The 16719-nt window shown below is 31.5% G+C and overlaps 1 protein-coding gene across 1 annotated transcript; it reads left to right on the top strand.

The window, feature by feature from the left end:
- Positions 1–6223: 6223 nt before the first annotated feature.
- Positions 6224–8323, top strand: LOC107863338 (protein DETOXIFICATION 49). The gene has a single exon (XM_016709220.2). The coding sequence runs from the start codon at positions 6412–6414 to the stop codon at positions 8035–8037; it is 1626 nt and encodes a 541-aa protein (XP_016564706.1). The 5' UTR covers positions 6224–6411; the 3' UTR covers positions 8038–8323.
- Positions 8324–16719: the final 8396 nt, after the last annotated feature.

Below are 16719 nucleotides of genomic sequence, written 5' to 3'. Positions count from 1 at the left end.
GGGGGGGGGGGGGGGGGGGGGATTAAATCCACTTTAAAAAGTTTAGGGAGGTAATAGGACCCCCGCAAAGTTCAGTATGCTCAACTGAAAATTCGGTCAAAGTTCAGGTATTTTTGTGAGTATTATCACTTTTAATTAAGCTTCCCTTAATAAGTAGTATTACATATTTAATATTCTCTCTATCATAATTTACGTGAAATTTTTTTTAGTGGATTCAAAGTCATCTATCTCTATATAAAAATAACTTAATTTTTTTTCTTAATTAAATAATATATAATAACATAAATATCTAAAATTTATTTTAAATCATAAATTCAAAAATTTATTTCTTAAATACTGTATTAAGTCAAATAATATCACATTATATAAATTCAGATAGAGGGACTTTTGGTTACATATATTTACTTATATATATAATAAATTTAAAAAGCAATAATTAATACCTTGAAATATCATTTCCTTTAAACCAAAATAAAAGATTTTTAGAAAAAGAGAAAAAAAAAGAGTTAATACATAAAAATGACCCTAAACTTGACACCAAATTATAACTTTAATCTTAAACTTTAATAATGCACAAATAGGACCTTTAACTATTCAAAACCTGAATAAATATGACCTCCGATTTTGCAACTCCATGCGTGAGTCTCACTCGCGCCTACGTAAAGGTAATCCAATCACACGGTGCCACGTTGTTAAAAGGGCTGACTTGGAGAGAGATCATATTTGTGCAGTTTTGAATAGTTAAAGATCATATTTGTGCACTGTCAAAGTTTTACTTTTTGTGTTAAAACGACGTCGTTTTTATTATTATTATTATTATTATAATTTTTTTATTTATTTCTATAGTAGCAACACCTAACTTTTTTTAATTTTAAAAAATTATTATTATTATTATTTTATTTATTTCTATAGCAGCAACACCTAACTTTTTTTAATTAAAAGAAAAACAGCCACTAGTAGGGATCGAACCCGCACAGTAGGCTAAAGGAAGCACCCAAGAAGAGTAAATAACAACACTGAGCTATCTAAGTGCCTTGTTTCATGTGGTTCAACATTAATATACGTACATAAATATACATTTTCTATCTTATATATATACAACGTAATTTTTTTTACCGAGGGTGTTCGGGTGAACCCCATGACAACCACGTAGGTCCGCCCCTCGTTAATTTGATAACGTTAATTTAATATACTACTACTACTATCCTTAATAACATTAATTTAATAGCGTTTTATTAAAACTATATTTTTTTTATTATTAGTATAGTTTCATCTTTAATTTAATATTTAAATAAATAATATTTAGATATATTATATAACTTAAATTCGTCCTCTGCTTTATAATATATATACATATCAGCTCGATTTTTTCGTATGAGGTTGACCCACCTAATTAATAAATCTTCAATATTGCTCTTTATCCACAATGACAAAAGAAATTAGATGCCATTTTCATCTTTGAGCCGAAAATAATGAAAAAATAATAGTGAAGAGTCATTTAAAGGTCATATTTGTGCAGATTTGAATAGTTAAAAGTCATATTTGTGCACTGTTAAAGTTTAAGGTCATATTTATGTATTATGCCCTTAGATTTTAAGCTGGACGCGCCCAATTTTGCGTGTTGAACACGCGTTTTGCCACGTAGGATTAGAGGTCATATTTGTGCAGTTTTGAATAGTTAAAGATCATATTTGTGTACTGTCAAAGTTTAAGGTCAAAATTATAATTAAATGTGAAATTTAAGATAATTTTTATGTATTAACTCAAAAAAAAACCTACTACTTGTTTATATGAATTGGAGGAAGTACCACATAAAATGCGAAACTGTCGCAATACCATGTAACTTTGACCGAGGGGTTCTAAATTAAATTGCGGCTATCGCAAAATGAGTTGCTCAGTTGCGTGAACACTGGCTGCCTTTTTGTCTCTCTCCCTTGTTTTTTTTTTTTAAAATATTTGATTAGGGATGGAGTAAGAGTTCGTCATTACACTATTAGGAGCGAACCCATAATCACTATTTTGATTTTTTGATATTCGTCAAATTTAAGATAGATTAGATATAATTATATAAAAAATATATAAAAACTAATAAAAGACTAAGTAAAACACCTAATAAATCAAGAACATAATTGGATGCTTTAATTTTCAAGTAAAACTTTAAATCTTTGAACATCAATATAGTATTCGAAGCACCCAAGCATCAACAACTCCTAACTTCTGGATCCGCCACTATTCACCATAAGTCCCTCATTACACCATAAGTTCACAACTCATGTTCGGTGAGTTCAAAACCTTTATCATTCTTTACCTTAATATTTCCAACTCCATTCCCTTTTTGCCGTTGCAATAAAATCATCATCAACAGTCTCATGTTTTCGTTAATAGTAATAGATATACATCGTAACGTGGAGTAATAATATTGAGAACGTTCCAGTTACTGTGCACAAAATTTGAGCACAACTTTATGACATAAAAAATGTGTCATGCCTGATCAAAGGTATGTCGACTAAAAAGAAATGTAAAATCCTTTGTTTTGTTTCAGTGTGAACTCATATAATCTATGAGCGGAGGTCTAAATTGATACTTATAAAAGAAACCCCACTTTCATTGTTAATATATGAAAAAATTCCACACGTTTTGATTTCTATAATTTCTGCGTGTCCCACTAATTTTCTACTGGTTTTTGTTCTGCCCGGGTGACCAGGGCGCTGACACTTGCACTGGTCCGGTGACATAGCCACATATAGTCGAATGTTTCCAATCGAACATTATTTATCAAAAAATTATATTATATATACAAAGTATATAGGTTAAACATTTTTTCATATGTATGTATTAGATCTTAAATATCCTTAACAAATTTTATGGTACTGGTCACAAAACTCTCTCAATAGTGATCTCAAAAAAAAAAAGTGAACCAGTATATTTGAATCAAAATAATTAATTTTCTTTTGGATTAAGTTGCGAGAATCTTTTAAATTTTTAATTTTTTTTAGTTGAATTGACTGGATCTAGGAAGAGTTAGTTTCAATGCACCACACAACAGCACAACAGAAGAGTTAGTTTCAATGCACCACACAACAGCACAACAGTTGTTTGAAAAAACAAATTTAAAAAGTTGGATCAAAGGTAAAAGGAAAACAACAAGAAGAAATAGAAGTGTGATATATCAATCTGACATTTGTGGTGTTTGATAGCATGACTTGGCTTTATATGGCTGTAGCAAATATGACTAGTATGACCGTACAGTGTGTAAGGAGGACTGCTAATTACAAATTCTCTTTCTACATTCCAAATTAAATGCTGACTTCTCTCTTTTCTTATTCAGACCTTCATTCATTTCTAGAATGCTATACGACTAAGCTAACGCCATACCTTGGACCATGCATGCATCAAAAGTCGATGGTTTTTGTTTTTACCACATGTATTTTATGGTGGTCCGTCGCAGTGATAGAGTCAGAGATTTTACTAAGTAAGTGTTTGATTATGTGATTTGAAGTTTAAATTGAAGTTATGTTTTGAAATCAACGCTTGTTTATGAAATGCGAGCAAAGCTTCAACTTTAATTTCGATTTCAGATATCATGATTTAAAATCTTAAAATAGTTAGAATTTCAAATTCCAAATTGTTCCAATATTTAAAATGTAAAACTTGATCCACAAACTTATATTTTTCAAATAATCATTTTAAAATTTGCAAAAATATTTTGAAAAAAGATTCATGTTCGACATGAATAGATTATTTTTTTACTACGTGAAAGGATCATATTAAAGAATAACTAATTATTAGTATTGCTAATTTATCGACAAGTAAATCCTTGTAAAATCATCTGCAGTTGAAAATTTATCATATCGCGTGATCACAAGCATTTACTTCTAAAAGAAATATTGGAGATATGCAATTTATTAATAATGCGATACATGAGGATATGAAGTGTTGTAACTCGCGAGACAGACGTGAAAGTTAAGATTAATTGACAACTCATCTGTAAGAAGAATTTTCAAGTACCTTGGGTCATAATCCAAGGTAATGAAGAGATTGCCGATGATGTTATATATCGTATTAGAGTAGGGCAAATTAAATAGATCAAAGATTTCATTTGGGGTCTTGTGTGATAAGAATGTGTAATCAAGACGTAAAGGTAAGTATTACAAAGTGGTTACTGGACCAATTATGATGTTTGAGACAGAGTGTTGGACGTTAAAAACTCACAATCCAGAAAATAGAAGTAGCGAAAATGAGATTTTGAGATGGATATGTAGCATACGAGGAGATTTAGGATTAGGAATAAAGATACTTAAAACAAGTTAGGAATTGGCCTTCGTGGTTCACAAGATAAGAGAAGTGAGATTGAGATGGTTCGAACATGTTAAGACGAAATGCGCAGATGCCCTTGTGAGGAGATGTGTCAGGTTGAGTACTATGGTGGAGAAAGATAGATGTAGGCTGAAGAAGTATTGAAGAGACATGATTAGATAAGACATGAACCACCCGTTGCTTATCAAGGATATGCCTTTAGATATAGGAAGATTTGAAGATCGCGAAGTAGAGTAGAAGGTAGGTGGGTAGTTGATCGATAACGCTAAAGTGTGTGTACATATCACCATCCCCAAACACCACTTAAGGAATTACATTAAATATGTTATAATTGTTGTTTATAAGGTATGGTTTGCTCATTTGGTACCATTGTATTAAAGTTTAATTTTAATTACATGTCCAATAAAATTTTAATTTCAAATCAATCTGATTTAAAATTATGCCCGAATGAGCTCTAAGAAAAATCAAAATATAAAAATACAAACAACCAATAAGCGATGAGAATTCAAAGTACAACTATTTTTTTTTAATTTTATCTATTTACATATTATAATTTTTGAGCGAGTAAGCATTCACTCACCCCACTAACAAGTTTGGCTCCACCAGTGACTAGGTGTGAATGTTGAAAGAGGGGAAGGTAAAAGCCAAAAAGACCTTTGGTGGGATTTGGGAGTCAAACCTGCAGTATTGTAACTACTCCTTAGTTTCATATTCGTTGACTTCTATAGATTTGATATATCCATTAATAAAAAATTTATAATAGAGTTATTTTTTCAAATTAATCTTATTAATTATATTTTAAAAATATAAATTTAAGTTTATATACTTTATTTAATCATAATAATAGCATAGTATTGAAAAAACGTAATAATATTTTCTTAATTTTATAAAAGGGATGACTAAATTAAATTTTTTTTTTAGAAAAAAGCCAATTAACAAAACGGAGGAAGTAATAAAATTATAACATGTGCCTTTGTTTTTCATTCAGATTTTACATATGAAAATTAAAAAGGTTGGTAGCCCTTCATTCTGTTTTCCGGTGTCAAATCAAGTTGTTAATTTAGTATGTTCCATGTGGTATTATGGTTAAGCTGCTAAGGAGTGTGGAACGAAGAAGTAACATCACAAAAATGTTGATGAATTACCTGACCGAAAATGAAAACAAGTAAACGGAAGATTGAGTATGGGACAAAAATTGAAAGAGGGGAAATTTTTTTCCCCCATTTCAATTTATTTATCTACTTTTCTTTTTAGTCAAAAAATTCGTCTTTCTTTTTTTCATCTCTTTAATATAACTTTACACATACATATCACAAATCATAAGATTTAAAAGTATCCATTACTTCATAAACTCCATATCAAATCAAATTGAACAGTCAAATTAAAATGGAGAGAGTAAGAAGTGATAAACAGATGAGTGGAGATCATAAAATCTTGGATTCTGAGCGAGCCGTGCTGCATCAAATATTATTAATCTTATGGCTGGCAAAAACTGGAATTGCTTATCAATTCCTCCTTGGCCTACAGTACATTTTTTGGGCCCTTTTACGGGCCTTTTTATTGTAAATGGCCGGTTTTGGGTCCTTATCTATCTGTTCAAAAAGTTGCTTTGTCAATTGTCTTTGCTTATGACTTGTCCATCATCTCTTTGTAATTCTGGCTCCCCTGTTAGTTAATTCTACAACATACTCACTCGTGTGTTACTGTACTACTCTAACTGAACTATTCATAAAATAAAGTTAAAATTTTTCAATTTTAGTATTATTTTATTATATACAGAGAAAGTTGAACATTTGTTCTTAAAAAAGACAAATATGCTAAACCACCTAAATAAAGTTTCGCCCATAAAATCTTAGTTGATACAAAAATGGAATTCCACCGTATATAATGTTGTAGGCCGGTTAAAGTTGAGAAACAAACAACCTACATTGAGATAAAAATCTCTCCATAGAGCTCCTTATATAAACCCCATCATTTGTTAGCCTCTAAATTCCATCAACAAAAAACCTCTCCTTCCATTCCTCGTTAATTCTATCTATCTATCTATTATCTCTTTGCTTTCTTTACTACTTTTTATATCGAAAAAGAAAAAAAATGTGCAAGCCGACAAGTGCACCATTCAGCTGCAAATGCGATGCAAACGAGCCATACGGAGAAACAGATTTTCTCTCCATTAAAGTCCTTGAAGAAGCCGACATGTCTACCCCTTTGATACCCAAAAGCCCAACAAACGATCAAATTCATAACGAGCATACCTACCCCCACATAACCAACAAGAAAATCACTAGTGCTACCCATCTTTCCATTGTTCTTAATGAAGCTAAATTCATTGCTAATATCGCTTTTCCCATGATTCTCACTGGCCTTTTGCTTTACTCTCGGTCTATGATCTCTATGCTTTTTCTTGGCCGCCTCGGCGGCCTGGCCCTTGCTGGTGGGTCTCTTGCTATTGGCTTTGCTAACATAACTGGATATTCAATCCTTTCTGGTTTAGCTATGGGCATGGAACCCATTTGTGGACAAGCTTTTGGAGCCAAAAGATACAATCTTCTTGGGCTTACTTTGCAAAGAACTGTTCTTTTGCTTTTGTTAACTTCATTCCCAATTGCTCTGTTTTGGGTTAACATGAAGGCTATTCTTCTTTACTGTGGCCAAGATGAAGATATTGCTAATGAGGCCCAATCTTATTTGTTCTATGCACTTCCTGATTTATTCGCCCAATCTTTTCTTCATCCCTTAAGAATTTACCTTAGAACTCAATCGATAACTCTGCCTCTTACTTGTTGCGCGGTTTTCGCAATTCTTTTGCATATACCCATAAATTATCTCCTTGTTATTAAGCTTAATTTGGGTGTTAGAGGAGTTGCTTTGAGTGGTGTTTGGACTAATTTTAATTTAGTAGCTTCGTTGATTGTGTATATTCTTGTGTCCGGTACATACAAAAAGACGTGGGAAAAGTTGTCTACAGAGTGCCTTAAAGGATGGAAATCGCTCTTGAATTTGGCAATCCCAAGCTGCATTTCTATGTGTTTGGAATGGTGGTGGTACGAGATCATGATTTTGTTATGTGGACTGTTGATTAACCCAAAAGCAACGGTTGCTTCAATGGGCATTTTAATTCAAACGACCTCGTTGATTTACATATTCCCATCTTCATTGAGTTTCAGCGTGTCAACGAGGGTGGGGAATGAACTAGGTGCGACGCAACCGATGAAAGCCAAGGTTGCTGCCATTGTAGGCCTTGCTGGCAGCTTCATTTTGGGGTTTACAGCTCTTTTTTTTGCGGTGACGGTGAGGAACGTTTGGGCCAGGATGTTCACTAATGACAGGGAGATATTGGCGTTAACATCACTTGTTCTGCCAATAATTGGGCTTTGTGAACTGGGAAACTGTCCACAAACAACTGGATGTGGGGTTTTGAGAGGAACAGCAAGGCCTAAAGTTGGGGCAAATATAAATTTAGGTTGCTTTTATCTCGTTGGGATGCCAGTAGCAGTGGGGCTAAGTTTTTATTTTGGGTTGGATTTTGAAGGACTATGGCTCGGACTATTGGCCGCACAGGCTTCATGTATGGTCACTATGCTCATCGTTTTGCTTCGTACAGATTGGGATTTAGAAGCATTCAGAGCCAAAGAACTAACGGGAACTACAATTCTTGATCACAGCAAAGAAATTCAAGAAAATAATAATAAGCAACTCAATGAAAATTTATTATGTTAACAATTTTAATTTTTCACCTAGATTTCCCTCCAATTAAATTATATTAAGAAATAGATGTATAGAGGGTGGGGAGGGGGCAGGGGTTCATTGATGTAGTTTTTTTCTTTTCTTTCTTTTTTAATTTTTTAGGCTCTTTTGGTAATTCTTGTGAGGTCCAAAATGGGAATACCACAGGAAATGACAAGAGATTGTAGCTGGAAAAACCAGCAAGAAGAAAAGGTGCTCTTTGTACTCTAGCTCAAGAAACATATGCTTAGAAAATTACTACTACGTCAAATTCTGTTCATTGGTTGATCGTATATCACATGTTCCCTCATCTGTTAGTTTTTGTGTACTTGCATAGAGTAACAAACTAAAAATGGTTAAAAAATAAAAATTAAGAAGATGCCTCCATGATCAGTTATGTGTGTTTCATGGGGTCCTGCATGCATGGACTAGCTAGGATAAGATTTATTCAATTATTTTTTATAGAAAAAAGAACAAAATCCCAGGTGGCCAAACAACGTCATACAAAGGGAACTATGGAAGTTGTACAAACATGTTTATCACCAATCATCATAATACATAAAGTATATATCTATTTGAGTACAACTCCCTTGATCAAATTTCTAAGGTTACTAAGTTACACGTACAAATAGGTTATTTGAGTACAACTCACTCGCTCAAATTTCTAAGGTTACTAAGTTACATGTACAAATAAGTTATTTGGTGTAAAATTATAATCGTCTAATTAAAACTAAAATCAACACTCTTGCTGTTGCATCCATGCAGTTGTTTGCAATGATCAGGTGTAAATAAATAATTCCTCTCATCACTATCTTCAACAAACATCAATTGACATTTTAGAACTGAAGGATTTTCAATTTGAAGTGTAGAAATTTAATTTACAATTTGCTTATGTTAGATTGCCAAAACTTCAGTTGGTAGCAGTATGAACATCCATTTGAATGTTATACATGCATTGGCATATATGAAGAAAGGAAGTTGTTATATGCTAAATGTTAATTAATTGTTGCAGTATCACACTTAATTATGTATGAAAAATGTGAGTTTTCTATATAGTTAAACTAAAGGCCCGACTTTATCCTTGTCGTATTTCATCAGGCGAAAGCCACGCCGTAATAGAAAACTAGTGCAATCTACAAATTAGCATTAGAGGTAGGGCGCTCGGATACAAGTTGGACCGACTAAGCTTTTACAGTTTATTTCTGCTACGAAATTTATTATGTACATACATTAAATTTAATTAGAACCAAATTATTAGCATTAGTTGTCGTTCAAAATTCAGGATCAACGATAACGTTGAAATCGTAGCTTAGTTATGATATATATTACATAAAATCCTTTGACTTAAATGGCTTGGGTAAAGTTGAAGCCGCAAACACTGTTAAAAAAGGAATTTGATGCTCAAAGCATATATACTTTGATAAAAGACTGGTTATGCTTGTTTTATCAGGTACAGAGGAGTTTAGTGAATCTTAAAAGAAACATAAACGGAAACAGGGGAGTATGGGACACATGGGAAACACATCACAGTTAGGTGAGTGGTCGAAGCCACTTGTAAATACATATGATGCTATGCAAGTTGCAGCATCAACTAGTTATTAGTACAAAGCATATATGCCAATATTGCCTGATATCTTCAATATCCTTTCCTCCCGCACTTTGATGAAGATTTATATAACTTGTTCATGTCAACATAGATATTTCTGCTTGGGGTCTTCCTCAACATACACAGCTTGTATGGAGCATAAGATTTGGTAGCTTATTACATGTATTGATAAAGAGCTTTTTACATTGTTACATGTATTTATTCTGTTATAATTGATAACATGTCTTATTTTTCAAGTTAGTTGTGTCATGTTTTACCAACATTACTGGTGGCAGAATGATAATTCTCATTAAGACAAGTCAAAAGAAGTAAATGTTAGAAGAAGCCAGTGAATTCAATATATATTTCTTTTACTTATCTACACAATGTAAATTTTACTTTAAAAGTCAAATCACGCCCCCCCCCCCCCGCCCCCAACAAGCCCCCAAAAAACCTCTCAATTTTGAATGCTAGACATTCTTCCCTCCCCATTTTATGCAATGTCTATTTTATTCTTTACATTTTAATGCTCCCTCTTTTTAATACCCTTCTATATTATATATAACATTATTTTTAACCTCCGTACCTTTTTATATACACACATATCTATTTTATTAATTATTTTTTCTGGTACCTGCACTAAAATATCTCTCTGTTTCAAATTAATTAATAATATGTTTAGACTTGACACGAAATTTAATAAAATAAAAATGACTTTTGAATCGTGTGATCTTAAATTAAAGAAATGTCAAATATACCAAAATAATTTTTAATTTTGTGGTCGTATACATTATTGAAAGTTAGAATTTAAGAATTGTTAAAAATAAAAAGAATCATTTTTTTTTAAATGAACTACAAAAAAAGTAGGTCAAATAAATTAAAAATGAGGAAGGTTTTATAAAGCTAGAGTATCATTTTATGTTATTTTTACTTGTGTGGAAAGATATTGAAGTTTTAATCTTTAATTATTACTAATTAATAAATTATTTTTTCTTATTCTGCTCATGTATTTCATTATAGAACCTCATTTATATACTCAAATAATATTTCTTATTTTTTAATTGTTGAAATAATATTTATTTATCTATACATAAATTTGTGAAATAGATATTTTTCATTTTTGAAATCCCCCCCCCACCCCCACCCCCTCTTTCACTACAAAAGTTCTTCTAAGGAATTTATTATTCTAAAAAAAATTAACCAACTAAACAAAGCAAAATAGTAAAATATTTTCCTCTCAACCCCCCTGCCCCCTTCCTCCCAAACCCCAAAGAAAAAAAATGGGGAAAGGGTGCTAGCCTTTTACAAACTTTTTAAAGTTATATCATGTATACGATTATTTTTATGAGAGATTTCAAAAGGCCATCTACTTTTATTCAAATTATAAGAAGGTAACAAATTTCATTTTATCGATTGTTAATTGCCTACATAACCTGAGGAAGTTTAATCAGTGTTGCATTATTAGAATGGATTTTTCATCTACGTTCATGTACTATCATTTGACCTTGATTTTCCCCAAATATCATATGCTGATAATAATAGATTATAAGAATGACCCCACGTAAAGTTGGAACCCTCTGCCATTAGCAAGTGGTTAATTAATTAATTAAATTATAAGTTCAGATAGAGGAATCATGCAGCTTCATTGATCGTAGTAGTTACCCTCTAATTTATTTTCTCAAATAATATTGATACAGAAAACAAACCTGAACTACCTCTAAACTAAAATGGAAAACGTGATGAGTATTTTATCTTTTTATCATAGCATTAAACAAATGACTGATCAATAAGAGTACGTATCTTCTTTTTCATTCCGGAGAATCAGAATCCACCAGCTTTAATTTATAAAATGTTTATAGTCTTTAAGCTTTCATTAGGGGATATTTTTACCATTAATTTAGCCTTAAGCCTATACCAAAAGGTGAGATCCTTTTAAGGTTCTAAAGAATCAAGAAAAAGCATTTTAAAAAACAAATCCGATCCTACGTACATTGCCCAGATCATTAAGTTAAACAAAATTTGATTTCTTTTTCTGGAGATATCTGACACATTTAGACATATATTATATTCTACAATATAAATGATTCAGCATTTTTAATGAATATATATATGCGAATTAAATGCACAATAATGATTACGTTTAAGAAACTATGTCGAAGCTGCGGTATATATACAACACATAGGATCAGAGGGTGCAAAACCATTTGGGTGTCTAAATTAATTGATTAACATTACATTATACTTGCACTCTAATAATACACTCGTTGAGTAATCTGGTAGTAACCAATGCTACAATGTATCCGGGGAGCAATACTACTCTCTTATTTTTTTAATACGCTTAAGCTTCTTTTCAAATAATATCACCCGGCCAGTCAACCAAAAAAAGAAAAATACACTTGTTTGACTTTAATTTTAAAACTTAATTTTCATCTACTTTACAAGTATTAAAATAATTTATAGCTAGCATGAAAAGATTTGTATTAAAAAAGAGAGAGATTATAAATACCTGTTGCCAACTCTCTCATGCATTGTTGAGTTGTCCTATATGTACTTACATGCAGATACACGCTTTTATGCGAGTATAATATTTATATTCATGCCTTCTCTGGGTAGACGTAGTTGAAAATATACTGGAATTAATATTTAAAGGGGACTGTACAAAGAAAAATAATAACATAAAAATAGTTGCTTTAATTAATTTGCAACAAATCATGTTCATCAAAATTCAAATACAACAAAAATCATGCTTACTTAAGGGATAACATTAAATACTAATTAAAGGGGCCTAAATTGTTTTCTAACTAAGACTGCTCTCTGGGTCATGCATATTAACCCCCCACCCAACCCAACAAAATATTCAAATAGAGAGAGATGTCTTGATGGGATCAATTACAATGAAGCAAAACCCCTTTATTTATAGGGGAAAGCTAATCTTGGGGTTTGTAATTTTTTCATAAATAGACATACACAATATATGGTAAAGTAGGTATTCACTATATATGGTATATTTATAACACTCCCCCTTGAATGTCTAATTGATAAATAATGTGCCTCGTTAAAACCTTACTAGAAAAAAATCCAGTGGGAAAAAAAATCCAGCGAAGGAAAAAGAGTACACATCTCTAACAATACACATATAAGCTGCCTCATTAAAAACCTTACAAGGAAAACCAAGTGGGGCAAAATTTCATAACGGAAAAAGAGTACAACGCGTATTAACTCCCCCTAATGAGAACATCCTTGAGCCTTTGCATCCTGATCTTGTGCACCATCTTCTTAAAAGTTGCAATTGGAGGAGACTTGGTGAATAAATCAGTCACATTGTCACTTGAACAAATTTGTTGCACGTTAATATCACCATTCTTTTGTAGCTCATGTGTATAGAAAAACTTTGATGAAGTGTACTTCGTTCCATTTCCTTTTATGAATCCTCCCTTAAGATGTGCTATGCATGCTGCATTATCTCTGTATAAAACTGTGAGTACATTGTCACATTTCAAACCATATTTTTCTCGAATGAGATGTATCATGAACCTCAACCACACATATTCTCGGTTTGCTTTATGAATAAATATTATCTCAACATGATTTCATGAAGTAGCTATGATAGACTGCTTTGTATATCTCTAAGATACTGCAGTACCACCACATATGAACACATAGCCTATTTAAGACCAAGCTTTATGTAGGTCAGATAAGTACCCAACATCAACATGACTAATAAGATCGGGACTGCAAACTTTCTAAAAAATTAACTGAAAAAGGCTATATCAGGTCTTATAGTACTTGCAAGATAGATTAGTGCATCAATCGCACTAAGATATGGTACTTCATAACTAAGGAGTTCCTCATTCTTTTCTTGAGGTCGGAATGGATCCTTATTCAATTTTGCATGTTTCTTATTTAAGCAAAAATTCTATTGCTTTTGAAAAGTCTCCAAGAGTTTCAATGATACTCAAATCATCAAATTATCTCTTATGAGGATAATAAAAAGTTTCCCAAACACTTTATATGCTTCGGGCATTTTGAATCCTTTAGAGATTTTCATATGGATTTTTGTCAAGTGACAATATCCAACATGTCAAGTGCGACATCTTCAAGTCTCTGGACTGCAAATCAAATAAGTTTTATACTTACCAAAATGCATCATTTCGTGTCACTTAATAAATATTTCTATGTTCGTATGCTTAAATAAATGTAGAATTTAGATCCTCGTAATCTCTCACAATATTATGCTAATATTGTATCAACGATATTGATGAAATATCATTTTGTATCGGTTCATAATGCAACATAACATTTTGAGATCTCATCTTCATTATTTTCAGGTACCTGAACCTTTCATAAGATTTTATGAAGTGTTATGTCGTAGGCTCTTCAAGAGCACATTGCCTTCTTATTATGATTATTTGCTCCTTATCCTTTTCAAAGATTATTTCATTTGGAACCGATTGGTCTATCACGCTTCCTGCATGCGTAGACCTTGTGCTTTAAGGACACAAAATAGGAGCACTTGTAGCTTAAATATGAGATTAAATTTAAGTCAGTAAATGCTTCCGACATATGACTTGAATTATCCTTTTCACGAGAATCTGATGATAATTCCTAATATATTTTATAGCTTCTTATAATCTCCCTCTTATGTTAGGATAACTAACATATATCCTTCATTCTTTGAGGAATCCATCTTTGTGCATTATGGTATATTCACTAATCGTATATCGCACATAAAAAATATTAGATGGAATAGTTGGTTCCCGACCTTGATTGAGAGGGAAGGCATAATCATAATTTATCGGTCTAATGCATACAAGTGATATTGTATGCAATATATCATATTTCGGACCAACACATGAAACTTTGTTCTCATTAGCAATGACTTAGCTATTTATCGAAGGCATTCAATGTCAAACCATCATCATCAAGATGGATTTTCTTGAATACAAAATCTGAAAATTATGCTTTTAACTCAATTTTACTGAGCAAGCAACTTTACGAATATCAAACGTAGGTTGACAATGAATGTACATGTGATCATCTTATTGATGCATCTTTTCAACATAACACATGATAGGTGAACGGGCCCATATTCACCTTTTATACTCTTCAGATTTAAGGAATTCAATCCCAACATTAGTTGGTCCAACCAACTTATCATGAGAACAAGCAACATTAAAATTCATGAAGAATTTTCTAATTCTTCAATATATGTTCAATTCTCAGTATGCACATCTTTGAGATATTGCAATCGTTCATGTCAATTTATGAACTTTTAATCTGGTAAACTCCAAGTTTATCATGATATGTGCTTTTGCTTTAGTAAATTTCAGATTTACTATCACATGAATAAATTTCAGAAGTAGATTTCAAAATAACCCATCTCAATTATTATGCCTCTTTCGGAGGTGACTTATCATACAATCACAATCAAGTACATGTTTATATTAATAAGCTTCACTAAATATTATCACATTCACCAAAGAAAATGGATCTGTATTTATAATAATCGAAATTCTCATTTCCAAATATGAAATATAATCATACCTTAAGCATTCTTATTTCCAGGAAGAATGAAATATAATTATGCCTTAAGCATATCAAATTATGATAGCTATTACAAAAACAAATTGAGGCATACATATGATTTATTGCTACCACATTCAATTCAAGGAATGGAGCATATTTAATGAGACATGTTTCATTACTTTTCACCAAATACCCATTATTTTGCCTTAGCCATCATAATATCATCAATATGGTGCATTGAGATTCAAACTCAACGTCTTCTCCATATAAAGGCTTCTTAGACATAAATCGATGGGACTTGAACCCAACATATTATCATTCCTTTTGATAATATTGTTCTTGAGGAATAAATTTAAAACATAATGGTTCCAAACCAATTATTTTTCCTCAAATCCAACAATAATTATGTTATTAGTATAAAAAGATAGATAGCATAAGGAATTACTAACCTTGAAATTACCTTTAGATTTATAATCTTATCTTATTTATCAGAGTCTCATGCTAATAACATGTTATAAACTAATAAAGAATAAAGAAGAAGAGTAGAGAGAATAGAGAGAGTAATTCTTATTTCTTCACTTGAGAGATGTCTTGATAGGATCAATTACAACAAAGCAAAACCCCTTTATTTATAGGGGAAAGCTAACCTTGGAGTTTGTAGCTTTTCCATAAATAGACATACACAATATATGGTAAAGTAGGTATTCACTATATATGGTAAAGTAGACATTTACTATATATGGTATATTTATAGCAAAGCTGAAAAAAATTGTAGATATGGTAGACAATTATTGTTAAGCACTTTCTTTTAGTCAAAATGTCTGAAATACCTTTATAATTGTTAACATTATATAAAGTCAATTACTATTAGATTTTTATTTTTAAAATAATTTAAATTTAAATTAATTTATATTTTAATTCAAGTTCAGTATAAACTACTTAATACATTTATTTTTTAAAAATATTTTCATGAATGAATAAGTTACTTGTACTTCATTTTTCTTCTTAAAATTGAATAAAAGAGATCCAAAAAGGAGCAAAATTTGTTGTTTCAGCTATATGGATTCGTTTTTATTTATGAATTTTGCCATACTAATTAACCCATTTTTATTTTTTGAGATTTTTTCTTTTGAAAATTGAACCCAAAACACTCAAAAAGGAGTAAAAATTATTGTTTCAGCTAAATAGATTTAGTGATTTTCCATTTTTCTTTAAGAAAATTGAACAAAAGTCGATCGAAAAAAAGTTGAATTGCTAACTTTTGGGTTCAATAGGATGTATGAATGGAAAATGGAGGGAATTCTTGCAGGAAAAATGAGCTCACACTTAAAAAGAAAGTGTACTCACTAAAGGAAAGTCTACTTCTCCACTTTTGTGGGAGAAAACAACTTTATTGTGTTTTTATTAAGAAACACGCCTTCAAGTGGATAGTGAGGCAGAACCAAGAGGTGCCTCGTGTCGTCGTTGCTCCACTCGACTTCAGATTTGGATTTGAATTTGGAAAATGATGGATCGATGAGATTAATTTTTTAGACAAATTTTATTTAAAACTTGTAAAAACAAGT

This window comes from Capsicum annuum, chromosome 3 (genome assembly GCF_002878395.1).
Source record: "Capsicum annuum cultivar UCD-10X-F1 chromosome 3, UCD10Xv1.1, whole genome shotgun sequence".
In the NCBI taxonomy this organism is placed as follows: domain Eukaryota; kingdom Viridiplantae; phylum Streptophyta; class Magnoliopsida; order Solanales; family Solanaceae; genus Capsicum; species Capsicum annuum.
Note: the sequence above shows the minus strand (reverse complement) of the source record. Positions and strands in the feature narration are given on the sequence as shown.

Bases quoted from the DNA above. Each gene is read 5' to 3' on its own strand.
- LOC107863338 (XM_016709220.2), top strand. From the start codon at position 6,412: ATGTGCAAGCCGACAAGTGCACCATTCAGCTGCAAATGCGATGCAAAC.